Source organism: Rhineura floridana, chromosome 3, assembly GCF_030035675.1.
Source record: "Rhineura floridana isolate rRhiFlo1 chromosome 3, rRhiFlo1.hap2, whole genome shotgun sequence".
NCBI lineage: Eukaryota > Metazoa > Chordata > Lepidosauria > Squamata > Rhineuridae > Rhineura > Rhineura floridana.
The window spans coordinates 60,604,848-60,622,147 of record NC_084482.1 but is presented as its reverse complement, the minus strand read 5'-3'; the positions used below and the strand labels follow the sequence as shown (position 1 = coordinate 60,622,147).

At 43.8% G+C, this 17,300-nt stretch overlaps 1 protein-coding gene across 5 annotated transcripts in view; it reads left to right on the top strand.

Annotated features, from left to right (window-relative positions):
- The first annotated feature begins 922 nt into the window (after positions 1–922).
- The window catches only part of CASKIN2 (CASK interacting protein 2), a 128,536-nt gene continuing 112,158 nt past the window's right edge, over positions 923–17,300 (top strand). For 3 of the 5 annotated variants that reach the window (XM_061616158.1, XM_061616159.1, XM_061616156.1), the window contains exons 1-2: positions 924–1,641; positions 15,373–15,970. In XM_061616158.1, the coding sequence (XP_061472142.1) occupies positions 15,874–15,970 (97 nt within the window). In that variant the 5' untranslated portion in view covers positions 924–1,641; positions 15,373–15,873. Of the gene's footprint in view, positions 1,642–15,372; positions 15,971–17,300 lie in introns of all 5 variants that reach the window. The other 2 variants (XM_061616157.1, XM_061616155.1) reach the window with 1 other exon arrangement.

Genomic DNA, 17,300 nt, shown 5'->3' with positions numbered 1-17,300 from the left:
TCGGTAAAATGAGTACCCGGCATATGCTGCGGGGTACAGAAAGGCTGGGGACGGAACTGACAATTCCACCCCATATACATGGTCTGCCTAGTAAACGTCGCAAGACGTCACCCTAAGAGTCGGAAATGACTCGCACTACAAGTGCGAGGACACCTTTACCTTTTACCATCTTTGGAGATGGCAGGTGTTGCCACCACTCACCATAAGCTCAGAGGCACATGTTACCAAATTCTTCCAAGCTACACAGCAAGTGGATTGGACTGTGAAAGACCAATCCAAATTGTGTTTGCATTTTGACAAATTTGTAGGGCAGTACAATATCTCGGAGAGGAGGTCAGGTCTCCTGCTGCCCTGATGTATTCACTATAAGCTGCCCAATTTCCCTGCTTTTTAAAGTTTGATAAAAAAATATTTGTACGTTCTTAAACCGCAAGTTTTTTGCCTATTAGTGAATATATAAATGTGTGTCTGTGGGTGTAATATATCAACTATTCCCTCCCCAGGGTATTTAAGAACAGCAATAAAACACTAATAAAAACATTCAGATAATGAACAATAACATTAAATATATCAATATCCAAATGAAGCTCAGCATAAAAACCAAGGACTAAATAACACCAAATCTTTTTAAAGACCAAGTGAGACAAAGACTTCTGGGTGGGGGACAAGTAAATATCCAGACATGAGACAACCCTGTCGGAGTAGGGATCTGAGGCGCTCCTAATAAGATACCTATAAGTAAAACGTCTACCCTTCCGTTTGTACGTAGTTTGGCAACAGTTAAGCCGCTTCGTCTTGCCAAGCAACCCTCATTAAAGCCACTTGAGACTCCGATGAACCCTGCAGGCTCTCGCTGAAAAGAGGGGGGAGAAAGGGGGAAGAGAGGCGGCGCTCAGCTCCTCTGCTCCAGACACACCTCCTCTCCTACCTGCGTGCACATGTTCCCAGCCGCGCCAAGGGCTCAGGTAACACGCTTCACAACTCACACCCACCTCTTTGGTTAACCCCCGAATCCATCACCCTTATGTGAGTGACAGCAAGCAACTCTCTGGCCCTGCCCAGCTTGCCTAGCCGTCCCCCCTTTTGCTTTCCCAATCAGGAGGAAAGAACAGGAGTCTGGGAGGGATTTCCTGCAGAGAGAAAGAGTGATGGGGGGTGTTAGAGAGAAAAGGAGAAGGTAGTGGCGGCGGTTACTTTACAGAAGAGTTCCCAGGCGCTCTCTGAAACTGACTACACTTGTCAATTTCAACTGGGGTCGACAGAAACCGAAGAATGCGAGAGCTGGCAAGAGCGGAGGGGGGACGGCGGGGTGGCAAGCTTTCCTCAGCTTGAGTTCTCAGGTTCCGTAGACTTTGTGCGCGCACACACAGGCACACACACACACACACACACACCTCTGTCTACTCCTCCTCCGGCACCATCAAGCCCTCTGAGCCCGGGACTGTGAAGAGATCAAAAGCATTTTTGTGTCTGTGTGTCTTGGAAGTGAAGAGGTCAGCGCTCGGCTTTTATTTCGCCAGCTTTGCTCGGTAGAAGTAGCAGGGGACGAGGAAAAGCGACACAGTTAGCCGACCAGTGACAGAACTCGGCTTTGGGTTTGCAACTTTGTACGCTGGAAACGCAAGGATCTCCCTGATGAAGGTAAATAATTTGCTGGGGGGGGGGAGAGGTGGCGGAGGAGGGGAGCGCCAGGACCACGGGAAGAAAGCAGTTCGTCCTCTTCTTTGCTGCCAACACAAAGGTTTATTTCTCTCCCGTCCCCACCCCCCGCCGCCCCTTTATTCTCCTTATTTGGTAACTCCTCCGTATCTGTCTGGTAGATTTCAAACTCTCGGGCTCGGCTATGTCCAAAAGTAAGTTCCATTCCGACGCACTCAGCCTTTAGACCTCCCATTCAAGGACTTGTTAGTTGTTTGGATTTTTTTTAAGAACCTTTAAAGAATTTGTATTCGATTGCCAGGGCTGTATATACAGTAGGGCTGTGATAAAACGAAAATTGTTTTACTTGGTCTCTATAAATCCTCTTTTCTAAACTGTTTTAAGGTTTGATTTTCCTGCCTCGCCGGGTCATGGAGATGAGATTACTATTCTCCATTTTCCTTACACCCCCTGTCTCCAAACTGATTTCCACAAACTCTCTCTTTGCTGCCATTGGATGCAATTACAGTTTTGTTAACAAAAATCTACCCGCAGTTTCTCATTGGAGAGGGGGAAATGTTGCAACCCTTCAGGGGTCTTATGAGTTTGTGTCTTTGTGTTGTGTACATTGCATGAAAAGTGATATAGCTGAAATGTTTGCTGCTGTGATTCAAAGGTTGCTTCCATCATCTTAAGTAACCTTTGCTCTGGGCTTTTCTTTCCTGCTGAGGGAGAGTTTCTCTTGCCTTTACCTACAGGGCTGGTATTTTTAATAACTGTTGTTCAGCATCTTTAGTCTTTCTCTTACATAATGATCCCACTCTCCTCCCCCCCACTCCATTCCTCTTCCTTGCACTCCCCTCCTCCAGTTGTTTGAGGAAGGAATGTTTCAGATATTTGAGTTCAGCAGGTAGAGTCCTGAACAGAAAGATTAGATTTCTCCAGTGGGAGGGATGTTTACCATTGCGTTATACTCCAGACCACATTCCAATGGGGTGGAGGGTATTGTATCTTGTACATGTCCAGATCCTGATAAAGGTGGAAAGGTGTGCCAAGTTAAACCTTCTGCTGGCATCTGTTCCTCGTACCTAGATGCGGTGGAAATGCTGGCTTCTAAATTGTATGTGTCTCCGATCTGTCTGCTGACCTTAACCCACAAATGTTAGCACTGCAAAGTTCCTAGGGCCCTGGACTTTTGGATGTGATCCCAAACTCATCAAGTTCAGTCCCTGTGCCAAGGCAGGATCTTTTGTACATACATCAAAAGAGGCAAAAGAGTATGATTGTATTGTATCTGAGTTATAATAGGACAGGAGAAGACAGCAGGAAGAACTGAGGGGAATGGCACCCAAGGTCTGCAGTACAGTGAATAATTAGTTGAGTTATTAACCCTAAACGTTTGTAGAAAACACTCCATTTTAAAAAGAATGAGCTGAGGTATGCTAGATCAGGGGTTCCCAAACTGTGGTCTGTGGACCATCAGTGGTCCACGACCTTTATTCAGGTGGTCCGTGACATGTTTGTGGTTGAAGACTGGAGAGAGTACATTCATCACATGAAATATGTTAACTGAATTATATTTTAATTGCTTCTTTCTATTTTATTGTGTTACAATTTGAATACAATATATAAGCAATAAAGGAAACAATAAAAATGCAGTTAAAAATAACACATCTAGTACAGCACATTACGATTGCTACAACAGCGATTTTAAAGTGGTCCAAGGGGGGTGAAGTTTGGGAACCACTGAGCTAGATGAAAAATCCTTTTGGTGACCATGAGCCACTCTCACTGATCTCAGTGATTGACTATATGCCTGAGCTGAAGCCCACCTATCAGTTGCACCCTCTAACCTGAATGCCTTGACCATTAACCCAGATGTGTGGGGCAGACTGTAATTAATTAGTGATCAGGGAAATTCATTCTCTGCATGCATCATGGCACTCTACTATTGTTTCATGTGCTTGAAGGCTGATTTCCCTGCCTGGGCTAAGCAATGACTCAAATTAATTCCTTCCTGGCTGGGGAGGGGTCTTTATGGAGCCTAGAAAGTTGTTTGTATTTTTAGTCTTTAAAAAAATTGGAGCCCAGTTATGACTTTCATTGTAGAATCTGAGTGGATGGATTCCTCTATGCACTCTGTGGAAAAGCTTCCAAAAGAAAATATTCAATCCACCGTAGCAGATCTCATTAGCTCCAGTCTTGGTAATTAACAAACCTCCCATACCACGACGAGTTGCTGCTGGAATATCAAATTAGCCCACTGATCTGCTCTGACTGGCAACAACAATCTGGAGGCTCCAGCTGAGGCCTTTCACATTACCTGCTACCTAACCCTTTTACCTGGAGATACTGAAGATTGGACCTGGTACCTTCTGTAATGCCTCCACTGAATTACAGTCCCTCCACTATGGAGTGTTCTAAATCCTGATCAAATATAGTCAAAGATGCCTCACCATGCTAGGTCTCAAGCTTCAGCCTCTCAGATCTCTTGCTTCTAACCCTGGGTCTCCTAACAATTTTGCACATTCCAAACCCACTCCTCTGTACAGTTTTCCACCTGCATTGTGATGTAGCATTTCAGTCGACAATGTAGCTGCCAAAATGCAGCTTGGTTTTGCCTTGATGAGAAACCCATTCCTCTTCTTGACCATAGCTCAGTGGTGATGTGCGATGTTAACCCTATAAGAAGCAAAGCTCATAAACCTAAGGCACCAGGCAGTTTTCTTTTCAGTGTCAATTGGCAAGTGTTGCACATAGTCTTCAACAGGGGTGGCTAACCAGATGTTGTTGGACTATAGTTCCCATCAGCCCAAACCAGCATGGCCAATGGACAGGGATACAGGGAACTGTAGTCCAACAACATCTGAAAGGTCACAGTTAGCTCACCCTGGTCTTCAGGATGCAAGAGATTTGCTATGGGAACAGAGTAATAAGAAGTAACAGTTTGGCTTGGGAGCACCTTTTGTAAATGGTACTCCATATGTTGCAAGGAAGTATCAGTGGAGGAGTTGTCCTATGTCAGGTGACACATGACTTGTCAGAATTGCTGTACAGTAGGGACGAGGAGCTTGTGGCCCTCCAGATGTTGTTGGATTCCAGTTCTCATCATCCCCAGTCGGCACGCAGGGATGATGCAAGTTCATCAGCATCTGGAGTGCTGAAGGTTCCCACCCCTGCTCAACAGCCTAGTTACAGCTTAGGATATCTTTCTCTCTCTCTTTTTAAAATATATGCATTGGGCAACAATGCTTTAATTATGGATTTCTTGAAAATGGAGATCTGCATAACACTGAGCTTTCTATCAGGGTGTTCTTCCACCCAGCTTCCAACATTTCCTCCTGTTCTCCCTGCCCGCTTCCTCGGCCACCTCTCCTTGTTTCCCCCGGTTTTCACCCAGCTATACTAACATCGGTAAATGCAGTATTTGCTCATCTGCTTCCAAAGTCTGGGTTGCCAGTTACTAGCACATAACAGGGGTCTGTTTCAGATATTAGTGAGGTACCATTCAGGTAGCCGATGTGTGGACCAGGGACAGGCACTCCTGATGTATGATCCTATGTGCTCTGAAGCATGAGAAGGGGGCTCCCTAGTCTATCTAAGTGGCACCCTTTTTCCTAAACCAATTTAATCTGGAGCTGATTATTAAGCATGACCCAGTCGTTTCCTTATGGTGATTTTCCACTCCTCTACACTGTAACGTCTAGAACTAAATACCATATAATTCCACCCTACCGTGTGGAGGGTTTCTTTGCTACTGCCAGATGTCCTCTTTGTTACAACTTGAGGATGCTCAGTTTATATCTCTTGGCAGTTTACTGCATCTGTGATCAAGCTCAGGCATAATTTTTGTATATGTTTTCCCCCATTTATTATATCGACTGTATTTCTGAAGGCACATTCTTTGTTAACTAGTCATGTGAATTCATCTCCACATTAATTCAAGTATGTATCTTTTGATTGCCTGAGAGTGGACACTCTGTGATCAGTTCCAAGTTGTGATAAAGAGGCTTCTTGGATTTCCACATATCAGTTGTGGGGGAAATGGCTCAACTCTATAGATGTAGCCACCCCTGTGCCTATTGGGTTGTAGGGTTGCTTTAAAATTTAGATTCCAGTGATTTTTTGTGGCTGTGTGAATTCCTCTTAAATATTCTTTTCTTTTTACTCTCTTCCTGAGTCAAGGTCACACCTAATACTCAATGGGCAGGAGGTCAGTTTTATTCCCAACCCAAGACCATTTGAACATTCAAATCTTTCTATTGTGCCTGATTAACATCTGAAAGAGGAAATGCCGCTGTTCACCAGCTATTCTGCAGTTTATCCTTCAGATGCTGTGAGGAATCTGTGCCTTGGGAGGGTGAGATGACAGGGATTATACTTTATCACTTCTACATCAGCAACTGAGGCAACACTTCTGCCTTTAGTTTGTGTATCTTGTAACAAAAATTACCTCAGAGCAAAGGCTGTAAACAGCTGAGTATTCTCAAGTTTGTGAAAACATGAAGGAAATGGGGATTTGTGTGGTAATAGAAAGTGGAGAAAGTGAAGTTGCCGGTACTAATGGGGATTAGTCATTGTTGACTTCAAGCTGTTTATTTGTCCACTTCCACCAAGCTCTTCACCTTTCAGTTTATTCTTCCCAAATGAAGAGAAGAGGACCTCACAAAACAGCAGAGGAGGCAGGTTACGTATGCAGGAACCAACGTTGTCCATGACCAGTTGAACTATTTGCAGTATTAGGCCTGGGCCAAAACCAGCAGTTGTCCCGTAAGGTTCTGTCTCTCCTTTGTCCCACTCTGACTGTGAGTGTTTTCCAATTCAGGAAGCCCGCTGAGCAGATGCACACAAACCCCAGTCAATAGAGTAGAGAAGGATTGCCAAGGGATGCCCTTTCATTCAAACCATTACAGCTCTACAGAAGAGATTCCAGAGGTGCACCACATTCCTAGTTTTTTTTTTTTTTAAGAATTGCTCTAGAAATCTACAGCCTTTTTCAGTATCAGCCCCATTCTTGTCCTCCTGACACTTCTGGGCTCCAAAGAAGGGACTCTAAAGAGCTGCATAAGAATCTAACTTTCTCTCAAAGGGGTTGAGATAAATTGGCCAAATGCTCAAATTAAAGTAATGAAGCTCTGTGGGTTATATCCAACTAAGTTATATTCAGAATGTACACCCATTACAATTAATGGACCTAAGTAAGTCATGTCTATGAATTACAATATGTCTACTTTGAGCAGGATTAACACTGGATGCAATCCTGTATTTTTATATTTGACATTTTATACCACTTTCTCACAAGCCCAAAGTGGTTTTTACATATTTAACTAGTTGTTTATAGACATGTAAACAATAATAATAATAATAATAAATTCCAGTGAAATCACATATAAGATGGAGCATCCTCTGCAAATTTAAATCCTTACTGACCAAACAGGAAGATTTTACTATAGGTGTGGGGAACCTTTGCCCCTCTAGATGTTGTTGGGACTCAAATTCCCATCACCCTCAACCAGCATGGCCAAGGATGAGGGACGGTGACAGTTGCAGTCCAGCAGCATGTGGAGGGTACTAGGATTCCCATTTTACAGACTTTTTGAAAAGGCAGCAATGCTGGGGCCTTCTTAACCTCTACTGAACAAAGGTTTCAAAGTTTGTGGGCCACTGGTGAAAAAGTCCAGCCCTCTGTCCATCCTAAAACAGTGACCCTTGGCCACTGTCACATGGAAAGAATGGATAACAAAGACAACTGTCTCAACCTTCCTCGGCAAGTGAACTTGTATGAGAAGAAGTGGCTCTCTATCCATCTACATAGCTATTTGTCACATTTGTACTCCACTCTTTCAACTAAGGAACTCAAGATGGTACACTTTTGTTTTTGTGCTCCCCATTTTCAGGAGTTGTCAAAGTGTTGGAGTAATCTGGGACATACTGGATGTAAGAAATGGCTATATTGAAGAGATTTAGAAAAGCCTATTGAGGACTTTTGCAGTTTCAAGGTCCAAAAAGCTATGATGAGTTGTCATTAAAGTAGAGGTACTAAACTGTTTTCTGGCAATGATCACCTTGGCAGATCTTATTTTGTGCCAGAGTTTACTAAGGTTTAGCCACAGAACCTGGTTTTCAGCCCTGGAATATGTCATGAATAGACAAGTGCCTCTGAACATATGCAGAGTGCCTTCTACTCACCAATGAGTAACCTCGAGTACCTCTGAACATAGGCAGAGTGCCTTCTACTCACCAATGAGTAATCTCGAGTGCCTCTGAACATATGCAGAGTGTCTTCTACTCATCAATGAATTACCTCAAATAGGCTCCATACATTAAGAAACAAGGGGCATGATTGTCAGACCAGCTTCAACAGTTCTACCTGCTCTTTTTTTTTTTTAAACCAAGCCCTGCATCCTAGCAAGAGATTAACTTGGCAAATCTGGGAGGATTTTCACTCTCCCAGTTCCTTAGTGCCGCTGTCACTGCTGCTTTGACATTTTGAAACTCACTCATTACCTGAATCATCCCGGGAATAACTATATACTAGTTAACATCCTTTAATCTGTCTAAAATCTTAATGCAATGGCTCCTTCCAGTTAATTGATTTAGAAGATGATCTGCAAGGCTGCTTGCAATTGACTGCAATGCCACACAGACACACTCACACAAAAAACCGTTGGCCCTCGGGGCAATCCAATGACTCTCAGTCTGCTGGTCAAAGGATGGGGCATGACTTGCTTCCCTTCAGCTATGCAGCCTCAGGTCAGCTGGTGGTTGGAGTGTTATTTCTAAAGACTGATCCTTGTGTCTGTCAGGTGTGAAGAAAGAGAGCGAGCATAAATTCTGCTATAGCAATTCTATCAGGTGCATTACACAATTCACGCACAGACTTTGATGGTTCTCATGGAATTCCTGTGTAATCCAGGTAGTAACCATAGGACTGGATCATTCATGAATGCGCATCACTTAAGAACATAAGAAAGGCTCTGATGAATTAGATCAGAGGTCCATCTAGTTCACCATCTGATTTCCAGCAACAGCTAGCCGGTTATTTCTGGGAAATCCATTAAGTAGGAGTTGATGGTGACAGCCCTCCCCCATTGATTGCAGCCAGCATCTGGTATTTAGAGTTCTACTGCCACTGAACATGGAGGTTCTGTTTAGTTATCATGGCTAGTAGCTGTTGAGAGACCTATCCTCCAAGAATGTGTCTAACTCTCTTTTGACTTACATCACCTGATGACCCAACACTCCCCATATCTTTTCCCTTCTGAGTGAAAGAGCAGCTGGGAGAAAGGAAGAGACTGTGAGCGGCAAAATGGTTGGAGGGCAAAAGGTTAGCACCCTCTGCCTCCTGAGCTGCTTTTCATTGGAAAAGGGTGGTGGTGATGGTTGGAAATCATTGGGAAACTGTTACATGCATCTCCCATGCAACGTCCATTTCACTCTTAATGACTTGTGTGAACAGCCTCTACTGAAAATTACAATGTTTGCAATAATATTGAACTTCTGTTTCTGGTATTGAGTCTGTGATGGCTCTTTCACACATGCAAGCCTTCTTTTCCTCAGCCCTAATTATGAAATGTGAACACACTTGCAGCGTCTGCTCACAGAATGTGAGGTGTTCTCAGCATGAGGAATTCTCTAGGTGCAGAACTTGCATGGGCCTCCCCTGGTGGGGGGGACAGGGCTAAAGAGACCTCCTTTCACCAACAAAAAAGAGGTTTAATGGTAACATTGATTGGAGCAACGTACTTGGTAATTGCAATACCCTGAGACTGTGCTGAAGAAAAATGTATTCTCCAGTTGGGGTAGTGGTGGAGTTTAGACTGGGCTACCCTTTCGTTGTGTAATTCCCCTTCTCATAGCTGTCTTTTTTATTTTATTATTTTATTTTTGGTGTTAGTATGCAGTTTTTAAGATTTGTAACATGAATAGGATTTGCCACGCCTGGAAACCTTACTTGATGAATGCAGAAGCCACCTTGGTTGAGCAGGGGGTTAAACAAAGACACAGCCGAGGTTCTATTTGGGGAGGGCGGCCACACAGATCCCACCCACCCTGTGCTTCCTCTCTTGCTGTGATGCCTCCAAAGCCCCTCTCTCTTTCTATGGTTGAAGGCAGGGATGGGGAACTTCTGGCCCTCCAGATGATTGTGGATTCCAACTTCCATCAGGCCCATTCAGCATGGTCAGTGGACAGGGATGATGGGAGTCCAACAACAGCTGGAGGGCCACAGTTTCCCCACCCCGATCTAAGGCTTAATTTGCACCAATAGCAGGGGAGGTGACAAAAGCCCTCCCTGGAATGCACTACTTTAGACTGCAACTGTGTGTGTGAGGGGTGATACCTGAATGTTTCCTCATGCCCCAAATAATTATTTGCATCCAGTTAACAAGTCAGTAGCTAAGCTAGAAACCATCTCTCTGGCACCTACTTGTTGTTGGGTTGTTGTTCTTGTCAATGTGCTAGCAGTTTTTTTTATATGGATGAGCATTCAGTTGTGTACTGCTGCCACCCCTAGCCCTGCAGTCTGAAGTGGTATAGCTGAGGAAGAGTTTTGTGCCTGCTCTTCTTGGAAACTAGGCTGTTGGGCAGCTTGGGGTAAGATGCCCATTCAGGGAGGGGGAAGGGGGTAAGATGCACAAATTCAATTTTGGGCATGATGTAGAAATGTGGACACAGGAAGTGAGAGACACTCCCCTTTCCTATTTCCTTCCTGATTGTCCATCACATCTACCAATCAGTCACAAATACAGCCTACTTAGGGAAGGTGTTGGAGAGGGTTGTGGTGGAGCAACTGCAGGCATTCTAGGATGATACATATTATCTAGACCAGTGGTTTCCAACCTTTTTTACCCATGGACCACTTGAAAATTGCTGATAGTCTTGGCGGACCATCTTCCTGTCTGCTATGGCAATTGTAATGCATTGTGCTAGATGCTGTATGATTTTTAATTGTATTTTTAGTGCTTCTTTTATTTCACATACTCTGTTTTGTGGTATTACAATTTACATTCCATAGAATACAATATAAGAAATAAAAGAAGCAATAAAAATACAATTAAAAATCAATATTAATATTTAATGTGGATATGCCACAGACCACCTGAATGAAGCTCGCAGACCACTGGTGGTCCATGAACCACAGTTTGGGAACCCCCTGATCTAGACCCTTTCCAATCTGGGTTCAGGCATAGCTGGCCATGGGACTGAATTAGCCTTAGTCACCCAGATGGATGGCTTTTGCCGAGAGTGGGACAAGGGGATTGTGTCCTTGCTGCTGGTTCATCTCTGGCTTTTGATATCATGAACCAACGTACCCTCCTAGACCAGCTCTGTGGGATGGTTATCTGGGACAGTGTTTTACAGTTGTTCCAGCAGCTCTTCAACCTCCTGACAATTAGGTTCTAGAGTACCACAGGGCTTTTTAAAATTCTCATTGCTATTTAATATCTATATAAACCCACTGAATGATCATATGGCAGTAGGGGGCAAAGTGTCATCAGTAGCATCCATAGCATTTGAATCGGGAGAGGCCGTGCCAGTCCTGGACCAGTGCCTGAATGCGGTGGTGGGCTAGATGAGGGAAAATAAACTGCACTTGAATCCTGGCAAGACAGAGGTGCTGTGGGTGGGTGGTTCCTATGTCTGAGAAATTAGCCAGCTGCCTGCCTTGAACAGGGTTGTACTCCCTCTGAAGGAGCAAGTATGTAATCTGGGGATGCTCCTGGATCCAGCTTTGTCACTGGAGGCCCAGTGACCTTTGTGGCTAGGAGTGCCTTCTGCCAGCCTCAGTAGGTATGACAGCTGTGCCTGTTCCTGAACTGGGATACCTTGATCACAGGAGTCCAGGCATTGGCAACTTTTTTAAAAAAAGTTTCATTTATGAGTCATCTCTCATGAGGCATCCCAAAGTATTTTACAATATAATAACCTATATAAAAATAGTTAAAACAATTGCATATATAAAACATTTATTTTAAAAAATAGTTATATATATAAAAACAGTTTAAAACAACAGCACATAGATAAAATCACTTCAAATCTGAGACAGATACCAACTGGGATAAAGATTTTAGAAGGCTTGTTGAAACTTCAAGACTGGATTGCTGCAATGCACTCTATGTGGGGCTTCCCTTTCAGACGGTCCCAGAACTGCAATTAGGGCAGAGTGCTGCAGCAGGATTGCCAGCATGCTACACCTCTGTTTAAAGATCTGCACTGGTTGCTGATTTGCTATTGGGCCATGTTCAAGTTTTTACTGTTAGTATATAAAACCTTTAATAGCTTGGAAACAACTTACTTGAGGGATTGCCTTGTCCCATACATGCCTTTTTGACCTCCCTCAATCTGCAGAATTACACTTTTACAATTGTCATGTGATGTGAGGAGTTGATCTTTCAGTGAGGCAGCACCTATGCTTTTAAACTCCCTGCCTAGTAATATTTGGCCAGGACCTTCATTGTACTGATTTAGTGCCTGCTAAAAACATTTTTAGTTCAGCAAGCCTATCTGGACATATAATTTAGTTATCTATACTTGTTTTTAAATTCTACTGATTTTTATCTGTCTGTTATTGATACTGATTTTATTATTTTATGCACACCACTTAGAGATTTCTTGATTAAGTGGTTTATACAATTTCTTCACTAAATGTCTGAATCAGGCATAAATAACTCTTTCTATCAAGATTTACATGGGTCTGTGTATTGGGTGTGCAAAGACACAAATGCATTTTTCAAAAAAAGAGGTGAGTGTCTGTCCTGTGTGGATATTGCTACTGAGATCTGCTCTCTCTGAGTCTCTTCACAATGTACCAGCGGGGCTCAGCGTAGCAAGCTGAAGTCCTCCAGACATTTTGGACTACAGCTCCCAACAGACCCAGCTAGTATGGCCAATGGTCAGGGACAATGGTAGTCTGGAGGCAGTGGAGGGTACCACGCTGCTTATCCCTGACCTAGGTTGACGTATCAGAGCAGACATATCTATAGTACACCCATGACTGCCTGACCGTAAGTAGCAGGAAGCCGTACAGAAAGGTGGTCTTAAGAAAGACAGGGCATTTTGTATTAGTATATACAGTTGGGCAGTAGATTTGAATGGGCACTTATGGAAGGCCTCAAGGCACATTGCATCAATACTACTCAGTAGCCTTTTTCAGGCATTATATTTTTGTGTAAAGGTAACATGTCAGTGGGTGCTGTGGTGATGAGTGCACTAGCCCCACACACACTTGTTGCCATTCTGATCACCTTCTGAAGCAGGGAGACTCCTATACTCATGGAAACTCCCTGCATGTTTTAGAACTCTAATTTCCCAGAGATCTGGAATGGGGACCACAGGGGGAGGGCAGAGCTACCGCACTTGACCCCATGGCTACCCTCCTCAAATGTTTACTTAAAGCAGCAATATAATGCCTGAAGAAGGCTATTTGGGTTTTGCGTTCTGGATATCATCTCAGATCCAGATCCATACTTCCATTCTGAGGGCTTGGGCAGTAATAGCTAGGCATGAACTTTCCTGATTCAAATTGAGAGGTTGGTTGATTCTTCAGAGCAGCGTTACACTATCTGATTACAAGGGAGATGATGTAAGAGTGCGGTTAATATTCTAATGGTGAACATGTAAGTGCCTTGATAAGTATGGTAACTGACCTACATCTCTACCTCCCTGATTACATCTTGATTGCTTTACCTTAAAGTAACGTGTTTATCTGGAGATCTCCAAGCATTGTGCAAGCATCAGTTCAAGCCCTCCCTCGCTCTAAGGAAAGGGCAGGGGAGGGATATTAAATAAAATCTACTAAAGATAAAAATAAAGTAAGCTGCAAGCTGAGGTTGTGTAATTCTTCCCAAGATTCTGTGTGCTAGAGACATGGTGCAAGATCATAATGATCAGAGTAATTTATCTGCTGAAACAGATTAGTGAGGGCAATGATGACGGATTGTCTGCCACCCAAAATCTTTAATTCTATATAGCACAGAATCAACCTGCATTAAGAGAAGACCCCCACCGGCACTATGCTTCAGGCTATAGTAAATAAATCAGAAATGTACTCAGTTGATTTAATATATTTGCGTTTATTGTAATAACTCTGGGATAGAAAATGTGTGTGTTCTCTTTATGGAGGTTGCAACTGCAGATTTCAGAATAAAGAAATGATAACTTGAAATTATCTTTTCTTCCCAGAGCAGACTCCTGTGATATCCCACATTTCTCAAGGTGGTGCCATGATCAGTTATGGGAAGGGGAGGAGCACCACTGCATGTTAATTGTGGAACCCAACGGGCAGCAAAATTCTAAGGATAGTGGGACAGAAGAAGTTGCACACTCAATCTTCCTTTGCTCTGTCCTTCAGTGAAGTCTGCTTGTCATGAACTAGTTCCGGCCTGATTTGGGGTGTTTTTATTTATTTTGGTATTAAAAGACAATTGGATGGGAGCAGCTGTTATCTGTTAAACAAATTTCATTTAGCTCAGGCATCATATGTGCCTCTTGATGTTACAGGGCAGGGATAAGGGCTGAATTTTATTTCCTGTTTACAGTTCCAAGGTCCACATGTGAAAGTTCTGGCCATGTGGCTTTCCTGCATACTTGTCTTCACCTCTCTCCTCCACTTCTCCTTTCTTACCATCTGGATGGTCTCTCTTTGCATGAAATCAGGGACGAGGAACATCTGGTCCCCCAGATGTTGTTGGTCTCCAACTCACATCAGCCCTAGCCAGCACAGTCACTGGTCAGGAATGATGCAAGTTGTAGTCCTGCAGCATCTGGAGGGCCGCAGGCTGCCTGTCTCTGCATTAAATATTAGCAAAAGTGGCTACCGTGCTGTGTTTGAATAATAAAAATAATAAGGAAATCATCTAAAGCAGGAGTCACCAACCCATCACCCACAGATGCCATGGCACACTCGAAGGCCTTCAGTGGCATCCCCAGCAGGTAGCCCAGAATGTGAGCTTTCAGTTGAAAAAAAAGTAAGTCTATAGCCCACCTAGAAAGAAGGTTATAGAGCAAAATGTGCAGGTACCCTTCCAAGCGATTTATGTGAAATGAGCAAGACTGGCTGCTCCTGCCTGTCAGTATTATTAGCCAATGAATAAAGTCAGAGTTGTCACTGATGTTGAGTTGTTTGGACACCAGGCAATAGGAAGCCATTTTGTGTTATGCCATGCTCCCACAGCCACCATTTTGACGTTCCCCCAGCACACTCTCAAAATTTGAAATGTGCCCTCCGGTCTAAAAAGTTTAGCAACCCGATTTAAATAATGTGCATGGCTGTTGTCATACCACTAATGACAGAATATCATGGACAGCTCTTGTAGAATTTGGAGGATTGTGACTGATTAGTTTTAAGAGAGCAAGTTTCTAGACCTCAAGGCAGTAACAGGGCAGAAACAAAAAAAACTTGAAACTGTGCGTGGTGCTTCTGCTAAAGTCTTTGAAAATTCAGGAGGACTAGTGATGGTAGTAATGTTCAGAGGATTAGATTTCGTAACACAACTGCCACCTTTTCTTCCTCTGGTTCTTCTCCTTTTTCCTCAGTGCATCTCCCATTTGTTTCATGCAGCCCAGATTCCCATCTCTGATCTTGGATTATTCTTATTCTAGCAGTTGTTCTGGTAGTGAAAGCATATATGTGAATGGAAAATAAGCAAATTGGAGTTCAAGATTTATTTTAGCACAGAATTCTAGTGAGTCAGCAGTGCTTTTGAAAACTGATTCTGCCCTTTATCTTCATAGGTATCAGAACAACTGTTCATGTGTTTGCTGCAAAGAACCTGGATCTGCAGACCTGAAGACCCAAAGGATACCTCCTACATGTGATGGGCCTAATGTTCATGTAGGAAGAACTGCCGATGTGTTGGGACACCCCAATTTAGCAAGAAAAGCTAAATATAATCCCCTGTGTTGCGGACCTTTTAACAGACTGTTGGTTTCTTATTTCTGACTTTTCCAAACAACTGGGATTCAATGCCTAAGCATTGAATTATCTTCCATTTAATTGACTGCATATTCTTTAACAAGGCTTCATCTTCTCTCCATTCCCTTTTTAAGGAGTGTAACTCCCAATAGCATTTATCATCATTAACAGAGACTTTTTATGTACTGTGGGATTTCTGAATATATTTCATTTGTTGGGCGGCCCCCCCTTCTTTGGAGTTTATTTTGACTAATCGTCGCACGCTCGCACACAGAGTGCCCTGATGGCTTTATAAATCAGAGGAGCAGCTGCGCTTATTCATGATGGGGCGAGAACAGGAACTGATCCAGGCTGTGAAAAATGGGGATGTACCTGGTGTGCAGAAATTGGTGGCTAAGGTGAAGGCATCCAAAAGTAGTGAGTATCTCCTTGCATCTTACTGCAGAGGTTTCTTTTCCTCATGATTGGTCAGTGCCCACCAGTGACGTCATAAGAGTCTTGTGGCTGCTGGTGAAGAGTTTTTTGCTAATGCAGCAAAAAAGGATATGGAGGTGAGGCTGGAACTATCTGGTTAGTCTAGAACAGGGGTGCAGAACCTTCAGAGCATCAGTCAAATGTGGACCAATGGTCCTCAGACTCTGGGTCTCCCAGCCCATGCACAGCTGCAGAGCCCCGCTATTGAGTTCTCTTCCTTCCATTCCTTCCTTTTGTGCTGTGCTGAGAAAGAGGCTTCCCTTTCTTAGCATGCACCACAGAAATCCAGCAAACTGCCCATGGAGAAAGAGAGCGTCCTCTACCTCTGTGGGCAGCTAACTGACTTTCCATGCTGCACACTGAGAAGAGCCCCTTTTTCAGTACGGAAAACCATGAGCTGTCCCTAGAGGAAGAGATCGCTCTCTTTCTCTACAGGCCGCTTGCTTGGCTTCTGTGTAATATGCTGAGAGAGGGGCTAATGCTGATATGTGGACCACAACTAGTTTCCTCCGAGGGAATGCAGACCTCCAGGGTGCGTGTGTGTGTGTAGAGGTTCCCCACCCCTGATCTAGAACAAAAAGCTTCTTCACACATTAAATGAACACAGGTACAAGCTGTCTCTATGCACATGTAAGGATGTTGATTTGTACAGCTCAACTGTGTACCCAGATTGTACACTCACTGAAGGTAACATGTGAACACCCCTAAACAGAGCATCCTATGGGTGGGTTCCATGAATGCTAAGTCTTAACAGAACAGTAGAAGGCAACTGCTGCAGGAGTGCAGAGTTTTTTGTTCTGCTCCTTTTATGTGGCTCCATAGAAAGAGGAACCATAAAATACACTGGGCACAAAGCCTTTTGTGGGGACCGTTCGGAGTGCTGGGGATGTGGGTCCTGGCTCTGTTGCAATGGGGGTGGGCAGGCTGTTTTTTAACAGCTGCGTTCCGTGACTGCATACCCAACTCAGGTTGCTTGTGATAGCTCATCTGGGACAGAAGGGGACCCTGTCATCCCAGCTGGTTGTGCTTCCCCAGCCCTTCCCTTTTGTTGGTCCCAAGCCCTTCCAAAGTGTGAGAAAGCTCAAGTGGTACAAGAGCTGCGAGCAGCCAGGATTCCACAAAGATGACGAGGGAGACATTTTAAAAGAAATTAAAATAGATGCGGGAGGATATCTTTCACAGTGAAGTGTATTCGAGTCATAATTACTGTGGGAATTTTTGAGTTTTGAATTTGGGGGAGCAAAAAGAAGAATGAGAGAAGGATCACCCAACT